The sequence below is a fragment of the Agelaius phoeniceus genome, chromosome 24 (genome assembly GCF_051311805.1).
Source record: "Agelaius phoeniceus isolate bAgePho1 chromosome 24, bAgePho1.hap1, whole genome shotgun sequence".
Lineage (NCBI taxonomy): Eukaryota > Metazoa > Chordata > Aves > Passeriformes > Icteridae > Agelaius > Agelaius phoeniceus.
Genome location: NC_135288.1, coordinates 8,273,398 through 8,292,146, shown reverse-complemented (window position 1 = coordinate 8,292,146; position 18,749 = coordinate 8,273,398). Strand labels below are relative to the sequence as shown.

The 18,749-nt window shown below is 47.1% G+C and overlaps 1 protein-coding gene across 1 annotated transcript in view; it reads left to right on the top strand.

Annotated features, from left to right (window-relative positions):
* The window catches only part of ACAP3 (ArfGAP with coiled-coil, ankyrin repeat and PH domains 3), a 41,671-nt gene that overhangs the window by 16,964 nt on the left and 5,958 nt on the right, over positions 1–18,749 (top strand). The window contains exons 2-23 of the mRNA XM_077190324.1: positions 1,844–1,901; positions 2,553–2,672; positions 3,711–3,764; positions 4,040–4,098; positions 4,883–5,066; positions 6,113–6,157; positions 7,728–7,823; positions 8,344–8,418; positions 8,908–8,919; positions 9,349–9,461; positions 9,961–10,012; positions 10,706–10,806; positions 11,338–11,449; positions 12,157–12,365; positions 12,709–12,778; positions 12,870–12,964; positions 13,413–13,627; positions 15,390–15,494; positions 16,459–16,551; positions 17,241–17,461; positions 17,796–17,905; positions 18,508–18,618. Of these exons, the coding sequence (XP_077046439.1) occupies positions 1,844–1,901; positions 2,553–2,672; positions 3,711–3,764; positions 4,040–4,098; positions 4,883–5,066; positions 6,113–6,157; positions 7,728–7,823; positions 8,344–8,418; positions 8,908–8,919; positions 9,349–9,461; positions 9,961–10,012; positions 10,706–10,806; positions 11,338–11,449; positions 12,157–12,365; positions 12,709–12,778; positions 12,870–12,964; positions 13,413–13,627; positions 15,390–15,494; positions 16,459–16,551; positions 17,241–17,461; positions 17,796–17,905; positions 18,508–18,618 (2,310 nt within the window). The remainder of the gene's footprint in view (positions 1–1,843; positions 1,902–2,552; positions 2,673–3,710; positions 3,765–4,039; positions 4,099–4,882; positions 5,067–6,112; positions 6,158–7,727; positions 7,824–8,343; positions 8,419–8,907; positions 8,920–9,348; positions 9,462–9,960; positions 10,013–10,705; positions 10,807–11,337; positions 11,450–12,156; positions 12,366–12,708; positions 12,779–12,869; positions 12,965–13,412; positions 13,628–15,389; positions 15,495–16,458; positions 16,552–17,240; positions 17,462–17,795; positions 17,906–18,507; positions 18,619–18,749) is intronic.

The window sequence follows — 18,749 nt, the reverse complement described above, 5'->3', positions numbered from 1 at the left end:
ATAAATCACAGAATAGATGAATAAAGATGAACACAAATGAATAAATGATAGAATTATATTAAATTACAGACAGGAAATCTGCTGCCTGGATTGCAGATTCCACAATGGCCGCTCCTGCTTCCCTGGAAAGAAAATGATTCCCAGGAAATCCAGCTCTTCCCTCTTTTCCAGCTGCTTTTTGTGCCCAGCTATCAGCAGCACGGGGAAACCGAGTGGAAAAATTGAATCTGGCAGCAGATGCATGAAGGCACACGAGCCCCAAGCCCAGGCACCAAAAATAGCTGAGAGAGAGGGAAAAAAAAACCTGAAAAGAGCCTTTTTAACGATTCCTTTTCTTTGCAAAGCTTTGCCCCCGGGCACAGCCACGCTGCTGTTTGTGTGTGGGAGACAGAGCAGTGTGGGAGAGCTGCTGTTTCTTTATTTTATGTTTCTTTGGTTTGTTATTTCATGGAAAAACTCCCTTTTTGTTGTTGTTTTTTGGCTGCGTTTTCCATGTTTTCCAAGGGCTGGTGGTGGCCAGAGCCCTGGGCACTGAGCTCCAGCCTGGATTTCATTTTCCAGGGGCTTTGGAGGGAGTTTAGGAAGGACAAAAAGGGGCAACCCAGCATTTTTTTACTGGAGAATATTCCTGGGTGAAGACACCCAGGGCCTGAGACACAAATCCTGGTGGTTCCTGCAGGAATTGTGAGGATTGAGGGTGTCCTGTCCTTTTCCTGAGAGCAGGACCAGTCCATGTCCTTCCAAATCCCATCCCTGCAGCTGGCACATGCTCAGGGCTGGGATTTTTCCAACTTTGTGTGGAATATTTCATGAACCAACTTTAAAATTCTTGGTCCCACAAACCTAAGAAGCTCCCTGAGCAGAATTAGGATTTCAAACCCTTGGTACCTGATGGTTCCTGCAGGAATTTTGCTGTTCCCTTTGGATTGAGGGAATTGTCCTGTCCTTTTCCTGAGAGCAGACGAGTTCATGTCCCTCCAAGCCCCATCCCTGCAGCTCAGGGCTGGGATTTTTCCAACTTTGTGTGGAATATTTCATGAACCAACCTTTTAAGTCCTGATCCCACAAACCTGTGAAGCTCCCTGACTAAAATTAGGATTTCAAGCCCTTGGTGGTGTGAGGTTTGACCACATTCCCAGGTGTGTGGTTAAAGGAATCGCCCTCTGAGTGCCCTGCCAGGGAACACCCTCAGCTCTGCAGGGTTTGCTGCTCTCTGCCCTCCCAGAAATCGTTCAGGAGCACATTCCTGAGTCTGGGAATGCCTGCTGCAAGTGGCTGATGTCACGTTTGCCTGGAGAGGGAGGCCCGGTGACCTTTGCAGCCGGGCTGTGACAGCTCCTCGCTGTCACCTCTGCCCGCTGACGTGGAAAAGGAGCAGACCCCAAAATCCTGGAGTGGATTTGTCCCTACCCAAGCACAGCCCCACGTGTGTGGAGGAGCTTTTCGGTGTTCAGAGGCCCAAGGGCTGCTCCGTGTGGGTCTCAGGGGTGGTTCCTGAGGTTTAAAGGTCATAATTCAGCACTTCAGACAGCCTGGAATGGGATTTGGTGGGGCTGGATGGAACAATGCTTATCCCTGTGTCAATTAGCACTGCTGCTAATTAACAGAACAATGCCACTAAATGAATTTGCTGGGGGTGTCTTCCCAGCCCTGGAATCATCTGGATCATCTCTTTTCCCAGCCCTGGACTTCATTCCTGAGGGAATCCCAGTGGGAATAGCGAGTCCCTCAGCCCCTCTGATCCTCCCTCACCCCTTCCTGGCCTCCCACCCAATCACCACAAGCCGCCAATTAACGATTCCTTGCTGCTAATTAACGATTCCTCCTTGCTGCTGTGTTGCAGGGCAACCATCGATGAGGTGGAGACGGATGTGGTGGAGATCGAGGCCAAGCTGGACAAGGTGAGGGCAGATTGTGGCCTGAGGGGGCTGGTGGAGCCCCTGCTCAGGAACGGGGTCCCTACAGGTGTCCCCTAAAGTCCGGGCCCATTTCCAGCTGTTAAATTCACGTTTAGCACCCCAGACCTGGGGCCTGGCAGGTGTGGTGGAGATGGAGTGAGGGCACATTGGGGACTGAGGGGCGCTGGTGGATCCCCAGCTCAGGAATGGGGTCCCTCCAGGTGTCCCCTAAAATCTGAGCCCTTTTCCAGCTCATAAATTGATGTTTAGCACCTCAGGCTTGTCCCCAGGGCTCCTCTGAGCTGGGACAGGAGCTCCAGGCAGTCTGTCCCTTCCTGGGTTGGAATTTTGGAATTTTACCCCTGTCATTTCCTGGGCTGGGATTTTTCCCTGCTTTTCCTGGGCTGGGATTTTCCCCCGGTCCCAGGATGAGATTTTATCCCTGTCCTGTCCTGGGATGGGATTTTACCCAGGGTGTGGGACAAAGCCAGGCTGGTTCAAACCTGGTGCTGAGCCATGTCCGTGTCCCTGTCCCCGTGTCCCTGTGTGTGTCCCCCTGTCCCTGTGTGTGTCCCCGTGTCCCTGTCCCCATGTCCCTGTGTGTGTCCCCATGTCCCTGTCCCCGTGTCCCCATGTCCCTGCGTGTGTCCCCAGCTGGTGAAGCTGTGCAGTGGCATGCTGGAGGCTGGCAAGGTTTACATCACCACCAACAAACATTTCGTCAGCGGCGTCAGGGACCTGTCCCAGCAGTGCAGGAAGGACCAGATGATCTCGGTGAGCCCGGGGGCCGGGGCTGCTCCACTTCCTGATCGGGGGCATGGGGGATGCTCAGATCTCTGCTGCTGGGAATGGATCACAAATCCAAGCCCCTCACGCTGCTTAGGCAGCCGCTGAAAATGAGATTGGTGGGAAATCAGAGCGAGATCCACTCAAAATGAGATTTGTGTTTGGAGGGATGCAGAGAGTCTGATAACACCAGGGTGGAAGGTCAGAGTGAGATCCATTTAAAATGGGATTTGGTATTTGGAGGGATGCAGAGAATCTGATAGCACCAGGCTGGGAGGTCGGGTGAGATCCATTTAAAATGGGATTTGGTATTTGGAGGGATGCAGAGAATCTGATAGCACCAGGCTGGGAGGTCAGAGATGCATTTAAAATGGGATTTGGAGGGAGGTCGGGTGAGATCCATTTAAATGGGATTGGGTGAAAGGTAAGGCTGAGATTCACTCAGGATGAGCTCTGGAGGGAGATGAGAGTGAGATCCACTCAAACCGAGCTCTGCAGGCAGAGCCAGGCTCTGCAGGCTGTGCAATGTAGGTCAGTGAGCAGCAGGGATTGGGAGGTGAGCGGCCCACACAGAGCTGCACACGTGGAGCTCAGCTCTGCACTGCCAGGAAAGGCTCCAAGGGCCCAAAACCGTCCCTGGCAAGGAGCAGGGGCTCCTCAGAGCCTTCCTGAGCCTCCCCTCAGCTCTGGCAATGAGGGGCAACTGCTTCTCTTCACTGCCAGCTCCCCTTTTTTTTTTTTTTTTTATTTTTATTTTTTAAATTTTTATTTCATTTACTTTATTTACTTTATTTTATTTTATTTTTATCATATTTTATTTCATTTATTGTATTTTATTTTATTGTATTATATTGTATTGTATTTTATGGGATTATTTTATGGGATTTTATCCCTGTTCCTGTATTTTATTGTATTTTATGGGATTTTATCCCTCTCTTTTCCTGGGATGGGATTTTCCCCTGTCCCTGTGTTGTATTTTATTTTATTTTTATTATGGTATATTTAATGTTATTTCATTTTTTTCAGGAGTGCCTGGATAAGTTTGGGGACAGCCTGCAGGAAATGATCAATTACCACATGGTAAGGAGCTGCCTCCTCCTGTCCCCTTGGGTGCTGGTGGCGTTGCTGATGTCCCCTGTGTTTGCCACAAACAGAGGTCCTGCAAGGGTGACAAAAAAAGGAAGAGAATGCACCAAAATCTTGCACTCCAGAATTTTTTTTCCTTCCTTTTGGGCAGCAGAGGGAGGACACACAGAGCCCTGAGGAGGATTTTGGCTGGTAAAAACCTTTTGGGGGCAGATTTTTTCCCCCTTTTTCAAAATAATTGATATTTTTTCCCCTTTTCTCTCTTCCAGATCCTGTTTGACCAGGCCCAGAGGTCGGTCCGGCAGCAGCTGCACAATTTTGTCAAAGAGTGAGTGTTTATTTACTGTTTGTCCTTCCCCTTGGGTTTTCAGCTCCCTGAGCTTCCCATTCCACCTGTCCTGGGAGTGCAGGGAGCAGAACCAGAACCTCCCTGCAGGGCTGGTCCTGCAGGGTGAACATCCCAAAATCTGCAGGGCTGATCCTGCAGGGTGAACATCCCAAAATCTGCAGGATGAACATCCCAAAATCTGCAGGGCTGATCCTGCAGGGTGAACATCCCAAAATCTGCAGGGCTGATCCTGCAGGGTGAACATCCCAAAATCTGCAGGGTGAACATCCCAAAATCTGCAGGGCTGGTCCTGCAGGGTGAACATCCCAAAATCTGCAGGATGAACAGCCCAAAATCTGCAGGGCTGATCCTGCAGGGTGAACAGCCCAAAATCTGCAGGGCTGATCCTCCAGGCCAAACCCATCTCAAAGTTCAGATCCCTGCAGGCCAAACCCATCCCGAAATCCATGTGCAGGGCTGATCCTGCAGGATAAACATCTCAAAGTTCAGATCCCAATAATAATAATAAAATAAACCCAAAAATAACCATAAAATAACCCCAAAAATAGTCATAAAAATAAAAATTAAAAAAAGATATAATTCCCAACTCCCTAAAGAAAGACTTGACTGAAGCTGGAATGGACGCGCTGGGCTGAGCTGGGACCCTGCTGGCACCTGGGACCCTGCTGGCACCTGGGACCCTGCTGGCCACAGCCTCACCTGTCCCCTTCCCACGTTTCATTCTCCCCTTCCAACCCCGATTTCTGCCCGTGCGTGGCCCCAGGGACGTGAGGAAGTTCAAGGAGACCAAGAAGCAGTTTGACAAGGTGCGGGAGGACATGGAGATCTCGCTGGTGAAGAACGCGCAGGCGCCGCGGCACAAACCGCACGAGGTGGAGGAGGCCACGGGCACCCTGAGCATCACCAGGAAATGCTTCAGGCACCTGGCCCTGGACTACGTGCTGCAGGTGGGGGCGCTTTGCTCTCTGAAACCGCGGGGTTTGAATGTTCCATTGTTCAGGAACATTTAAACATTTAACATTTAGTGTGCGGGTCTGGGCTCACATCAGGGCATGCTGAGCTCTGTGCACAGAGCAGGGACACAAAACAATTCCTGCTCAAATGATCCAAATCTCAGCCCAGGAGCACAAACAGCGTGGGCTGGAGAGAGAAAAACAAGGATGGGACTGCATGGGCTAAAGCTGGAATGGGACAATTCACTCCAAGATGCAAATGGACTAAAACTTATTATTTTGTGACTGATCATCCATTTTTTGGGACTATTTTGGTTCATCCTGGGTTCGTTTTGGGACCATTTTGGTTCATCCTGGGTGCAGCCCTGGCTGGGCTGTTGTGCTGCCCAAGGCAGATCCATGGAGGAGAAACTTTTCAGAAATCATTTCAATAGATTATATAAAATTTATAATTATATAGATAAATCATATCAAAATTATATAGAAATTATCTATTTCAATCTATTGTTTTCTATTAGATATTATATATTTATGTAGAGATTACATTTAAATATATAATAATACATTCTATATATATAGTAATTTTTATATTAATATATTATGTATGTTTATATATAAATATAAAATATATAATTAATATTTATATACACTATATATAGAATTTATTATATATTTATATGGCAATTGTATATAAAAAATAATGTCTTGTATATCTATATCTAATATATATTTTATATATATTACATATATACATATATATAAATTAATTATATAAATTACCATAACATCCTTTCAATAAATTATTTGATCTCAGTAAGAGAAAAGAATTAAAGTTTCCCCTGCGGTGATTTTAATCAGGTGAGAAAGGTGCATTTATTGCACCTTTTAATCCTACCTGGAGCTCACCAAAACCCCCCTTAGAGGCACTTTGCACTGGAATTATTCAGGAGTAATTTGGGATTGATTTTCCAGTGGGTTTGGAGGTTCCCAGGCTGGGTTTGCTGCTGGTGCTGAGAGGAATATTTTGATTTTTTCCCCAGATCAACGTGCTGCAGGCCAAGAAGAAATTCGAGATCCTGGACGCGGTAAGAGCTGCAGGAGAGGAGCCCTGGCTGCTCCCCAGGGAGAAAATCCAATTTTGGGGATTTTCAGGTGCCGCTTTCCCTTCTTTGTGCCCACAGTGAGGTGGAAGGAAGGAGAAAAGGGATAAATTGCTTTGGGAAAAAATCAAGAGTTAAACCCAATTTTTCTGTGGGGAAAAAAGGATGAGGGTTTTTCACCCTTGCCCTGAGGCAGCTGTTGTGTCTCTCCCCAGATGTTGTCCAAAAAAAGGTCTCAAAATGTTCTATTTAATTCAAAACTTAAACTTACAACCCCAAAATTCCAGGATTCCCAGTCCCAGCTCCAGCTATTGTTTCCCCAGATGTCATCCAAAAAAAAAAGAAAAAATCTCAAACCAAATCTTCCATTTAATTCAAAACTTCAACTTTACCAAAATTCCAGGATTCCCAGTCTCAATATTTATCTAGAGATTATATTTAAATATGTAAATAATATTATATATCTATATAAAATATATTTTATATTAATACTTTATATTCTATATTCATTTATAAAGTATATAGAAATGTGTAAATAATAATATAAAATATAGATACATTAATATATTTTATATTATTTATTCATTTATGAATGATATATCAATGTATCAATAATAATGTACAATATAGCCGTATTGATATATGTTATATCAATATATAAATGTATCAATAATAATGTACAATATAGCTGTATTGACATATGTTATATCAATATATCAATGTATCAATAATAATGTACAATATAGCTGTATTGATATATATCAATATATCAGTGTATCAATAATAATGTACAATATAGCTGTATTGATATATGTTATACCAATATATCAATGTATCAATACTAATGTACAATATAGCTGCATTGATATATGTTATACCAATATATCAATGTATCAATAATAATGTACAATATAGCTGTATTGATATATACCAATATACCAATGTATCAATACTAATGTACAATATAGCTGCATTGATATATATCAATATATAAATGTATCAATACTAATGTACAATATAGCTGTATTGATATATGTTATACCAATATATCAATGTATCAATACTAATGTACAATATAGCTGCATTGATATATGTTATACCAATATACCAATATATCAGTAATAATGTACAATATAGCTGTATTGATATATGTTATATCAATATATCAATGTATCAATAATAATGTACAATATAGCTGTATTGATATATGTTATATCAATATATAAATGTATCAATAATAATGTACAATATAGCTGTATTGACATATGTTATATCAATATACCAATGTATCAATAATAATGTACAATATAGCTGTATTGACATATGTTATATCAATATACCAATATATCAGTAATAATGTACAATATAGCTGTATTGATATATGTTATATCAATATATAAATGTATCAATAATAATGTACAATATAGCTGCATTGATATATATCAATATATAAATGTATCAATACTAATGTACAATATAGCTGCATTGATATATGTTATACCAATATACCAATACATCAATAGATCAATAGCAGGTCTGTTGTTTCTGTCCCCAGATGCTGTCCTTCATGCACGCCCAGTTCACCTTTTTCCAGCAGGGTTACAGCCTCCTGCACGAGCTCGACCCCTACATGAAGAAATTGGCCACCGAGGTGAGGGGGGCTGGGCTCTGCTGCACCCCACAGGGGTTTGGGGTCCCCTTTGGTGCAGGGAATGCCCGGGGGGGGCTGCAGGAGCGGGGCCCACCCACACCCACACCCGGCATTTTCCCTCCTTAGTGCCCTTTCCCTCCTTTTCCCCTTCTTGCCTCCTTTCTCTCTCCTTTCTCTCTCCTTTCTCGCTCCTTTCTCTCTCCTTTCTCTCTCCTTTCTCTCTCCTTTCCCCGCTCCTTTTTGCCTCCTTTTCCCCCTCCTTTTTCCCTCTTCCTTGCCTCCTTTTTGCCCCTTTTTTTTGCCCTTTTCTTGCCTCTTTCCCCCTCCTTTTCCTCTCCTTTCTCTCCTCCTTTTTGGCATTTTCTTGCCTCCTTTTCCCCCTCCTTTTCCCCTCCTTTTCCCCCCCTTTTTTCCATTTTTCCCCCTTTTCCCCCTTGTTGGTGCTTTGGGCCCAGGATATCTCTGTCCTCCCCCCCCATCCCCTCCATCTCCATCCTGATTTTCCCCCTTGGTTTCCCAGCTGGACCAGCTGGTGATCGACTCAGCCGTGGAGAAGAGGGAGATGGAGCACAAGCACGCCCTGATCCAGCAGAGGGTGAGCCCCAGATTCCTGATCCTCCTGGAAATTCTGGATTTTCCTGACTTTTCTGGATGTCCCTCGTGGCTGTTGGGCAGCTCCAGATGCCTCAAATTCAGGATTTTCCTGATTTTCCTGCTCAAATTCAGGATTTTCCTGATTTTTCTGATTTTTGTGGATATCCCTGAAAGCCTTGTGGCTGCCTCAAATTCAGGATTTTCCTGATTTTCCTGCTTTTTTCTTTTTTCAAATTTAAATTTAAATCCGACATTTAATTCGATTCAAGTCAAAATTAAGAAAAAAAAAAAAGGCAGAATTTAAATAGAATAAATTTCTTTTTATTCTCAAATAGAATCTGAGGCATCTCAGATTTTCTACCCCTGGCAACGATTCCCAGCCTGAAGGTTGGGAATGAATAATGAATCACTGTTAATAATAATAAATTTAATTAATTTATTTATTTTTCTTTCCCTCCTCTTCTCCCTGCGTTGGTGCCTGGCCCTGCAGACCCTCCTGCAGGTGAGTTCCCACCTGGATCATCACCCTGATCCCAGAAATCCTGTGCAAAACTTTGGGATTTTGGCAAATTTGTCCCTTTTTCATAGTTTAATATTAAAGTATCTCCACCCTGATGCCAGAGATCTTGTCAGAATCCTGTCCAAAACTTTGGGATTTTGGCAGATTTGTTCCCTTTTCTTGTTTTATTAAACCATCTCCACCCTGATCCCAGAGATCCTCTCAGAGTCACAAACCCTGTCCCAAACTTTGGCATTTTGGCAGATTTGTCCCTTTTTCGTGTTCTATTAATCCATCTCCATCCTGATCCCCTGGATCCTGTCAGAACCCTGTCCCAAACTTTGGGATTTTGGCAGATTTGTCCCTTTTTCGTGTTTATTAACCCCTCTCCGCCCTGGGTCCTGTCATCCTGAGTCTCTTCCCTCTCCCCAGGATTTCTCCTACGACGACTCCAAGGTGGAATTCAACGTGGATGCCCCCAATGGGGTGGTGATGGAGGGGTACCTGTTCAAGAGAGCCAGCAACGCCTTCAAAACCTGGAACAGGCGAGGAATTATTCCCAATAACTTCTCCAATTAATTGAAATATTAATTTTAACAATTAAATAAATATTTGTATTTATATTTGTATTTATATTTATATAATTAATTAAACTAAATATACTTAATATAATTAATTATAAATATATTAATATTAATAATTAACATTATTCCAATTAGCTTATATAATTCAGATTTCACCTGATCTTGGGGCTGAGGCTCTGCACTCTTCCCTGCCTTACCCAACCCCTTCAAGATACCCTAATTCCAAACCCTTTTGGAAAGGGAACTCCTCAATCTTACAGGATTAATTTATTTTTTAAAATTTATTAATTTTTTTTCCATGCAAACAAAGGCAATTTCTGTGCATAAACAGTCCATTAAAGCATTTAATTAATCATTTAATTTATTTGTTTTATTTAACTGATTTATTTCAAAGCCTAATGAAATTGGAATTTTTAATGGGGGGGTGCTGATGTCTGTCCGTGTGTCTGTCCCCCCTCAGGAGGTGGTTCTCCATCCAGAACAGCCAGCTGGTCTACCAGAAGAAGCTAAAGGTCAGTGAAGCTGCCCCAGGTGACAGCAGGGGATGAACCAAGTGCTTAATTAATTGATTAATTAGTTAGTTCATTAACAAATAGCTTGGCTGGGGAGGAGTGGGGTGGGAAGAGCAGGGATTTGGGACAGCAAGGCCATGAGTGTGCTCTGGGAAAAAGGCAGCAAAGATTTATTAAATCATATTTATTAAGTAATTCTGTATTAAATAATTATTCATTACATTATTATTTATTAAATATCTTTATTTATGAAATAATTACTTATCAAGTAATTATTTTGGGGGGTTGGGGCAGGAGTTTGGGGGGCTTGGGAAAGTCTTGGGGGATTTGAGGCAGGAGAGAGTTTGGAAGATTTGGGAAGAATTTTGGAGGTTTTGGGAAGGAGGAAGTTTGGAGATTTTGGGAAGGAATTTGCAGGGTTTGAGGCAGGGGAGACTGGAAATTTTGGGAAGAAATTTGGAGGGTTTGGGGCGGGGGGGGACTTTGGAGATGTTGGGAAGGAATTTGGAAGATTTGGGAAGGAATTTGCAGGGTTTGGGCAGGAGGGACTTTGGAGATGTTGGGAAGGAATTTGCAGGGTTTGGGCAGGGGGAACTTTAGAAGTTTTGGGAAGGAATTAGGAGGATTTGGGTTAGGGTTTGAAGGCTCTGGGCAGTGGTGCCCCAGCCCTTCCAGGCCCCGCTGTGTCCCCAGGACGTGCTGACCGTGGTGGTGGAGGACCTGAGGCTCTGCACGGTCAAACCCTGCGAGGACATCGAGAGGAGGTTCTGCTTCGAGGTCGTGTCCCCCACCAAGTGAGTTTGGGGCTCCCAAAGGGTCCCTGGGTTGGACTGGGAGCACCCCTGGCTGCCCAACCTTGTGGGGGGCGTTTTCACCTGGAAACTTTGGGCTGGGAAAAAGCTCCAACCTTGTGGGGTTAATTCTTGCCTAGAAGGTTTGGGGTGGGAGCAGCCCCAACCTTATGGGGTAAATTTTGGCTGGAAAGTTTGGAGTGGGAACATTTTTGGCTGTCCAACTTTCTGGGGTTAATTTTTGCCTGAAGGGGTAGAAGAGGGAACACCCCAAGTTTGTGGGGGTAAATTTTTACCTGGAAGCTTCAGAGTGGGAACAGCCCAACCTGAGGTGGTAAATTTTTGCCTGGAGGATTTGGGATGGGAACAGCCCGACCTTACGGGGTAAATTTTTGCCTGGAGGATTTGGGATGGGAACACCCCGACCTTACGGGGTAAATTTTTGCCGCACCGCAATTCTGGTGCTGAGGATGAGGAGGAGCAGCCTCACCCCAGCCCTGGCGGTGATTTTGGCTCTCCCCACCCCGTCCCCAGGAGCTGCATGCTGCAGGCTGACTCGGAGAAGCTGCGCCAGGCTTGGATCCAGGCTGTGCAGGCCAGCATCGCCTCCGCCTACCGCGAGAGCCCCGACTGCTTCTACATCGAGGTGAGCCCTGCGAGCCCCAGCTCCCGATGCCTTGGGAGGGCTGAGCTGCAACAGGGGCTGGACAGAGATAAAAGGCAGGGATTTATTAAAAGGATCTAATATAGAACAATATATTGAAAAATAGATAATTTTTATCTAATCTGTTTATCTAATTTTTAATCTATTTTTATCTAATGTATTTATTTATATATATTATCTAATTTTAATATAATTTTAAATATTATTTATTTATATATTTATAAATTTTATATAATTTAATTAAATTATTTATTAAAAGGATCTCCTCAATGGATCCACCTTGGGCAGCACAACAACCCAGCCAGGGCTGCACCCAAGATGAACCAAAATGGTCCCAAAATATTCAGCCACTCATGGGGTCTCTCACTTTTACAAGTTCTGCTCCATTTGCATCTTGGAGTGAATTGTCCCATTCCAGCTTTAGCCCATGCAGTCCCATCCTTGTTTTTCTCTCTCCAGCCCACGCTGTTTGTGCTCCTGGGCTGAGATTTGGGTCATTTGTCCTTGGTCCCCAGCTGGAGCAGGAATTAGGGTTAGGGTTAGGTTTTGTCTCCCTGCTCTGTGCACAGAGCTCACCATCCCATAATATGAAGCTCAGAGCCACTTTAGAGCCACTCCAAGGCATCAAACCAAGCCGAGTTTGCTCTCCCCCAGGTGTTCATCTCCTGATCTTTTGCTTTTCCCTGCAGAGGCTGGACAGAACAGCCTCCCCCTCCACCAGCAGCATCGACTCAGCCACGGATTCGCGGGAGCGGGGCGGGAAGGGGGAGCCGATCCTGCAGAGGGTGCAGAGCATCCCTGGGAACGAGCAGTGCTGTGACTGTGGGCAGCCGGATCCCCGCTGGGCCAGCATCAACCTGGGCATCCTGCTCTGCATCGAGTGCTCCGGCATCCACAGGTGCTGCTGGGATCCGGGGAAATCACGGGGGAAATGGGCTGGGATGGAGGGCAGGATCCTGGAGAAAATCCCAGAGAAATGGGCTGGGATGGAGGGCAGGATCCTGGGGAAAATCCCAGAGAAATGGGCAGGGATGGAGGGCAGGATCCTGGAGAAAATCCCAGGGGAAAATGGCTGGGGTGGAGGGCAGGATCCCAGGGAAAAATGGCCAGGGATGGGGTGCAGGATTCCAGGAAAAGTGGTGGAGCTGGAATTGCAGAGAGATAATTCAGAGCTCCTTAGGGAAATGGTGGGCTTGTGGGATTGTAATAATTTCTGGATTTTCTCCCTCTTGCCTGAACAGGAGCCTGGGTGTTCACTGCTCCAAGGTCCGATCCCTCACGCTGGATTCCTGGGAGCCAGAGCTGCTGAAAGTGAGTGCTGGATTTTTCCAGGCAGAAACACTGGAAAAGGGGAGAATTCCTCCCCTGAACCTTTAATTCCCTCCCTGAATTTCACTTCCAGCTGATGTGTGAGCTGGGCAACAGCACCATGAACCAGATTTACGAGGCGCAGTGCGAGGAGCTGGGGCTGAAGAAACCAACAGCAGGGAGCTCCAGGTGAGCCCAAAATCTGTGGAAAAGGCAGGTTCAGGGAAAACCTGAACTTCAAAACTCATTTTGAAATTTCAGAAATAGGAATTTTAGACCTCAGGTGGACAAAACACCCCAGAGCAGCAACTCCATCCTCTCATGGCTGCTTTGGGCAAACCCAGTTCCCTCAGAGATCTGCAAATGCAAAACTCATTTTGAAATTTGAGAAACTGGAATTTTAGAACTCAGGTGGACAAAACACCCCAGAGCAGCAGCTCCATCCCCTCATGACTGCTTTGGGCAAACCCAATTCCCTCAGAGGGCCAGAGGGCTGCAAATGCCTCATTTTAAAGTCCTGGAAATAAGAATATTAGGCTTCAGATGGACCAAAAAACCCCAGAGCAGCAGCAGCTCCATCCCCTCATGCGTTTTCCCAAATCCCCTAAATTGCCATTTCTGTGCTGCCCCCCCCCAGGCAGGACAAGGAGGCCTGGATCAAGGTGAAGTACGTGGAGAAGAAGTTCCTGAAGAAGCTGCCGGGCGGGGAGGCGCTGGCCGAGGCCGAGCCCAAGCGGCGCCGCTGGTGCGTCAAGAAGTGCCAGAGGCACAGCAGCGGCTCCCGGGCGCCCGCGGCGCGCAGGAAATACCGGCAGGAACCGGGGAGCGCCTGCCCCGCCATGCTGGCCTCAGGTGGGGAACCACGGGGGAACTGCTCATCAAACATGGGGGGACATGCAGGAAATACCGGCAGGAACCGGGGAGCGCCTGCCCCGCCATGCTGGCCTCAGGTGGGGAACCGTGAGGGAACTGCTCATCAAACATGGGGGGACATGCAGGAAATACCGGCAGGAACCGGGGAGCGCCTGCCCCGCCATGCTGGCCTCAGGTGGGGAACCACGGGGGAACTGCTCATGAAACATGGGGAACATGCAGGAAATACCAACAGGAACTGGGGAACCATGAGGGAACTGCTCATCAAACATGGGGGACATGCAGGAAATACCAACAGGAACTGGGGAACCATGAGGGAACTGCTCATCAAACATGGGGGACATGCAGGAAATACCAACAGGAACTGGGGAACCATGAGGGAACTGCTCATCAAACACAGGGGGACATGCAGGAAATACCGGCAGGAACCGGGGAACCGTGAGGGAACTGCTCATCAAACATGGGGGACATGCAGGAAATACCGGCAGGAACTGGGGAACCGTGAGGGAACTGCTCATCAAACACGGGGGACATGCAGGAAATACCGGCAGGAACTGGGGAACCGTGAGGGAACTGCTCATCAAACACGGGGGACATGCAGGAAATACCGGCAGGAACCGGGGAGCGCCTGCCCCGCCATGCTGGCCTCAGGTGGGGAACCGTGAGGGAACTGCTCATCAAACACAGGGAACATGCAGGAAATACCAACAGGAACTGGGGAACCGTGAGGGAACTGCTCATCAAACATGGGGAATATGCAGGAAACACCAGCAGGAACTGGGGAACCCCTGCCCTGCCATGCTGGCCTCAGGTGGGCACCTTGCAGGGAACCTGGAAACCAACCATGGGGACAGGGAGATGGAGTGATGTCAGGAAATAAGGGGAAGTGATGTCTAGATATCAGTAATATATATAAAATATATATAAATTTATATTAAAGATATTAAATAAATATATATTAAATATAGAAAAATAAATATAAAATGCACTTATTACTATAATTTTATGTTAAGATAATATTTATCTATAAATACACATTATTAATATATTATTATATTAATATCATTATTCTTATATTATGTATAAAAATACATAATATATAGGTAATATATACCAATATAAAGTATCTATTATATATATTACATATCACTTAAATATAAAATATATATATGAACTATATATAAACTATATATCATATAATATATACTAATATATATTTCATATATTAATTTAGTTATTAATAGATGATAAAATTAATTAGATAAATAGTAAGTAATTTATTAATAAAATTATTACATATATGTATATATGAAATCTAATGAATAAATAAATTCATGAAAATGATACCTTGTAAAGGCTGACCTAGATCTCACTAATATGTGTGTGTATATATATAAAATACATATAAACTATATCTTATATACATACTGATATGTATATAAACTACTGATTAATATACATATATAAACTAATATATATATAATTTATCACTATTTATATATAAGCTACACAAGGTTAGCTGATAAATGATATTACATTAAAGCACTTGGTGCAAAATTACTTTGTTAAGAAATTTGTGATATTTTGGGCTCTTAGGGGGGTTCTGGCTGTTCTGGGATGACTCTGGCCAGAACCTTGTTCCGTTTTGGGCCATGTGCCCACAGCTGTGGCTCTGGGTGTGCCGCCCCAGCTGGGAACGCTCTCCCTGCTGGCCATTAATTCTGAATTTCCTGGGAAGCAGCAGCCACCCTGGAGAGGAAATTCCGCCGGGATTCTCTGTTCTGCCCCGACGAGCTGGACTCCCTCTTCTCCTACTTCGACACCGGCGCCGGCTCTGGCCCTCGCAGTAAGTGCTCTACAACAGATCTTTATTTTTATTTTTAATGGATTTTGGTTCTACCTCTGCAAGAGAGGCTGTGCCTAGGAAGGGCTCTGGCTGCTCAGAGGCAGCTTTAAAAGGTTAAAAATCCGTGACATTTTGGGCTCTTAGGAAGGTTCTGGCTGCTCTGGGATGATGTTGGTCAGAAATTTGTGACATTTTGGGTTCTTAGGAAGGTTTTGATTGCTCTGGGATGAGTTTGGTCAGAATTTTATGGCATTTTGGGTTCTTAGGAAGGTTCTGCTTGCTCTCAGAACTCTGGGATCACTTTGGTCAGAAATTTCTGGTATTTTGGGTTCTTACAAAGGTTCTTGGGAAGCCCCTCCCTTCCCTCCCAGTTCTGCCAGGGTTGAGTTGAGGGGTTGGGTCAATGGTCTTGAAGGTCTCTTCCAATCTGGTCATTCTGAGAATTCGGTGGAATTCTGTGAATTTGGGGGAATTTTGGGGTATTCCCAGGAACTGGGGCGGTGGTGGAGTCACCATCCCTGGATGTGGCCCTGGGTGCCAGGGTTGAGTTAAGGTGCTGGGGCTGGGTTGGACTCGATGGTCTTGAAGGTCTCTTCTAACCTGGGGATTCTGTGAATTCTGTGATTCTGTGGATGTTGTGGATTGACTCTGTGGGTTCATTTCTGTGATTTCTGTGGATGATTTCTGTGGATGTTGTGATTTCTGTGGATGGGTTCTGTGATTTCTGTGGATGGGTTCTGTGATTTCTGTGGATGGGTTCTGTGATTTCTGTGGATGGGTTCTGTGATTTCTGTGGATGGGTTCTGTGATTTCTGTGGATGATTTCTGTGGATGGGTTCTGTGATTTCTGTGGATGGGTCCTGTGGATTCTCTGACTCTCTCCTGGAGGAGGAGCAGCCCAGGCCGGCCTGGCTGTGGGCTGGGTGTTCAGGTGGCCGTGGTTTGTGTCCTGTTGGCCCCGCAGGTCTGAGCAGTGACAGCGGCCTGGGCGGGAGCACGGACGGCAGCGGCGACGCGCTCGTGTTCGGCTCCGTGGTGGACAGCGTCACCGAGGAGGGTGGGTGGCACACGGGGGGTGGCACACGGGGGGTGGCACTTGGAAGGGCTGAGGGCGTTATCCAGAACCCTCTTGGTTGGAGATTTTGACAGAGTCAAGGCTGGGGGTTTTGAGGAGTTGATTGGGAAAACAGAACTTTTCTATTGAACCTGAGTCCTGCTGGAGGGCAGGGTTAGAGGGGCTTTTGGGGAAGGAGCTCGGGGCCTTTGGGGAAGGAGCTCGGGGCCTTTGGGGAAGGAGCTCGGGGCCTTTGGGGAAGGAGCTCGGGGCCTTTGGGGAAGGAGCTCGGGGCCTTTGGGGAGGGAGTTCTTCCTTGTGAGCATGGGGAGGGGCTGGGGTGGGTTTCCCAGAGAAGCTGCCCCATCCCTGGAAGTGCTCAAGGGCAGGTTGGAGCACCCTGGGATAATACAATGAATTTTGGGAACCCTTCCAACCCACTGCAGGGTTCTCTGTTTTCTCCTGGAATTTCCCCCAGATAAAAGCAGAACTCCACAAGCAATGCCAGGCCCAGCTTCCCTTAGACAGCGTGGGTGACCAGATGGCATGGGGACCATCCAAAATGCAGTGAGATGCTTTGGGCTGACTTTTCCCCCGTTGCTCTCCCTTTGCTCTCCCCTTTCCACCCCTCTTCTTTTCCCTTTTCTCCCCGTTTTCCCCCCGTTTTTCCCCTTCCCCTCTCGTCCCAGCAGAGTGCGAGGTGTCGGATGACTCCAGCGGGGAGGCGGAGCTGGAGCAGGAGGTGTCGGACCTGGAGGAGGTTCGGGAGGTGCCGGCGGGGCTGGTTCTGTCCCGGGCCGCCCGGAGCCGGAACCTGCCCCTGCTGGCCGCTGCCCTGGCCCACGGCGCCGATGTCAACTGGGCCAACGAGGAGGACGAGGGCAAAACCCCCCTGATGCAGGCTGTCAGTGGGGTGAGGGTCCCAGGGGCTGGGGATGTGGGGTGGGACACGGGCAGAACCCCCCGATGCAGGCTGTCAGTGGGGTGAGGGGCCGTGGGGAGGGGGACTGGAGCACAGGAGCTGTTTGGGTGAAATGGAGTGGGAATTCCCTCTGGGAATCGTCTGGCGTGGGTGAATTGGTATGGGAATTCCCTTTGGGAATTGTCCGGTCTGGTGTGGGAATTCCCTTTGGGAATTGGGTTTGTTTGAATGGATGTGGGATGTAGAAATTCCCTTTGGGAATTGTCCAATCTGGCTGAACTGAGTGGAAATTCCCATTTTTCCCCCCATTTGCCCCCGTTTCCAGGGCTCCCTGCTGGCCTGTGAGTTCTTGCTGCAGAACGGGGCCGATGTGAACCAGCGGGACGCGCGGGGCCGGGCGCCGCTGCACCACGCAACCTACCTGGGGCACACCGGGTGAGTGCCACCCACCCATCCATCCATCCATCCATCCATCCATCCCTGCCATCCACCCATCCATCCACCCCTCCACCCATCCCTGCCACCTACCTGGGGCACACCGGGTGAGTGCCATCCATCCATCCCTGCTTCCTGCAGGAAATTCCCACCTGGAGAGCGCAAAACCTCAGGATCTGGGGGAATCCAGCTGGAAAATGCGGATTTTGGGGCGTTGGCAGCAGCTCAGGGCTGGCATGGGGCGGGGTGAGGTGGGAGATTGGGGTGGGAGCTTTTCCCTGGGGAGGGGCTGGGATGGAATTCCCAGGGAATTTGTGACTGGGATGGAATTCCCAGGGAATTTCAGGCTGCCCCATCCCTGGAAGTGCCCAAGGGCAGGTTGGAGCACCCTGGGATAAGGATGATGAGCTGGAATTCTGTGCCTCTGGAATTCCTTTCCTGAAGCTCCCTGTCCCTCGGGCAGTTGTGCCTGTTCCTGAAGCGTGGGGCTGGGATTTGGGAATTAGGGAATTCAGGAATTGTTTCATTCCCTCCCCAGGCAGGTGTGCCTGTTCCTGCCTCTGGAATTTGGGAATTCAGGAATTGTTTCATTCCCTCCCCAGGCAGGTGTGCCTGTTCCTGAAGCGCGGGGCCACCCAGGACACCCCGGACGGGGACGGGCAGGACCCGCTGAGCATCGCGGTGAGCGCGGCCAACGCCGACATCGTCACCCTGTGAGTGCCACCGGGAGGGCTGGGAAATACTGGGAAACATTGGGAAATACTGGGAAACACTGGGAGACACTGCCCGGAGACCAGGAAACGCTGGAAAACACTGGGAGGCATTGGGAGACATGGGGAACTAC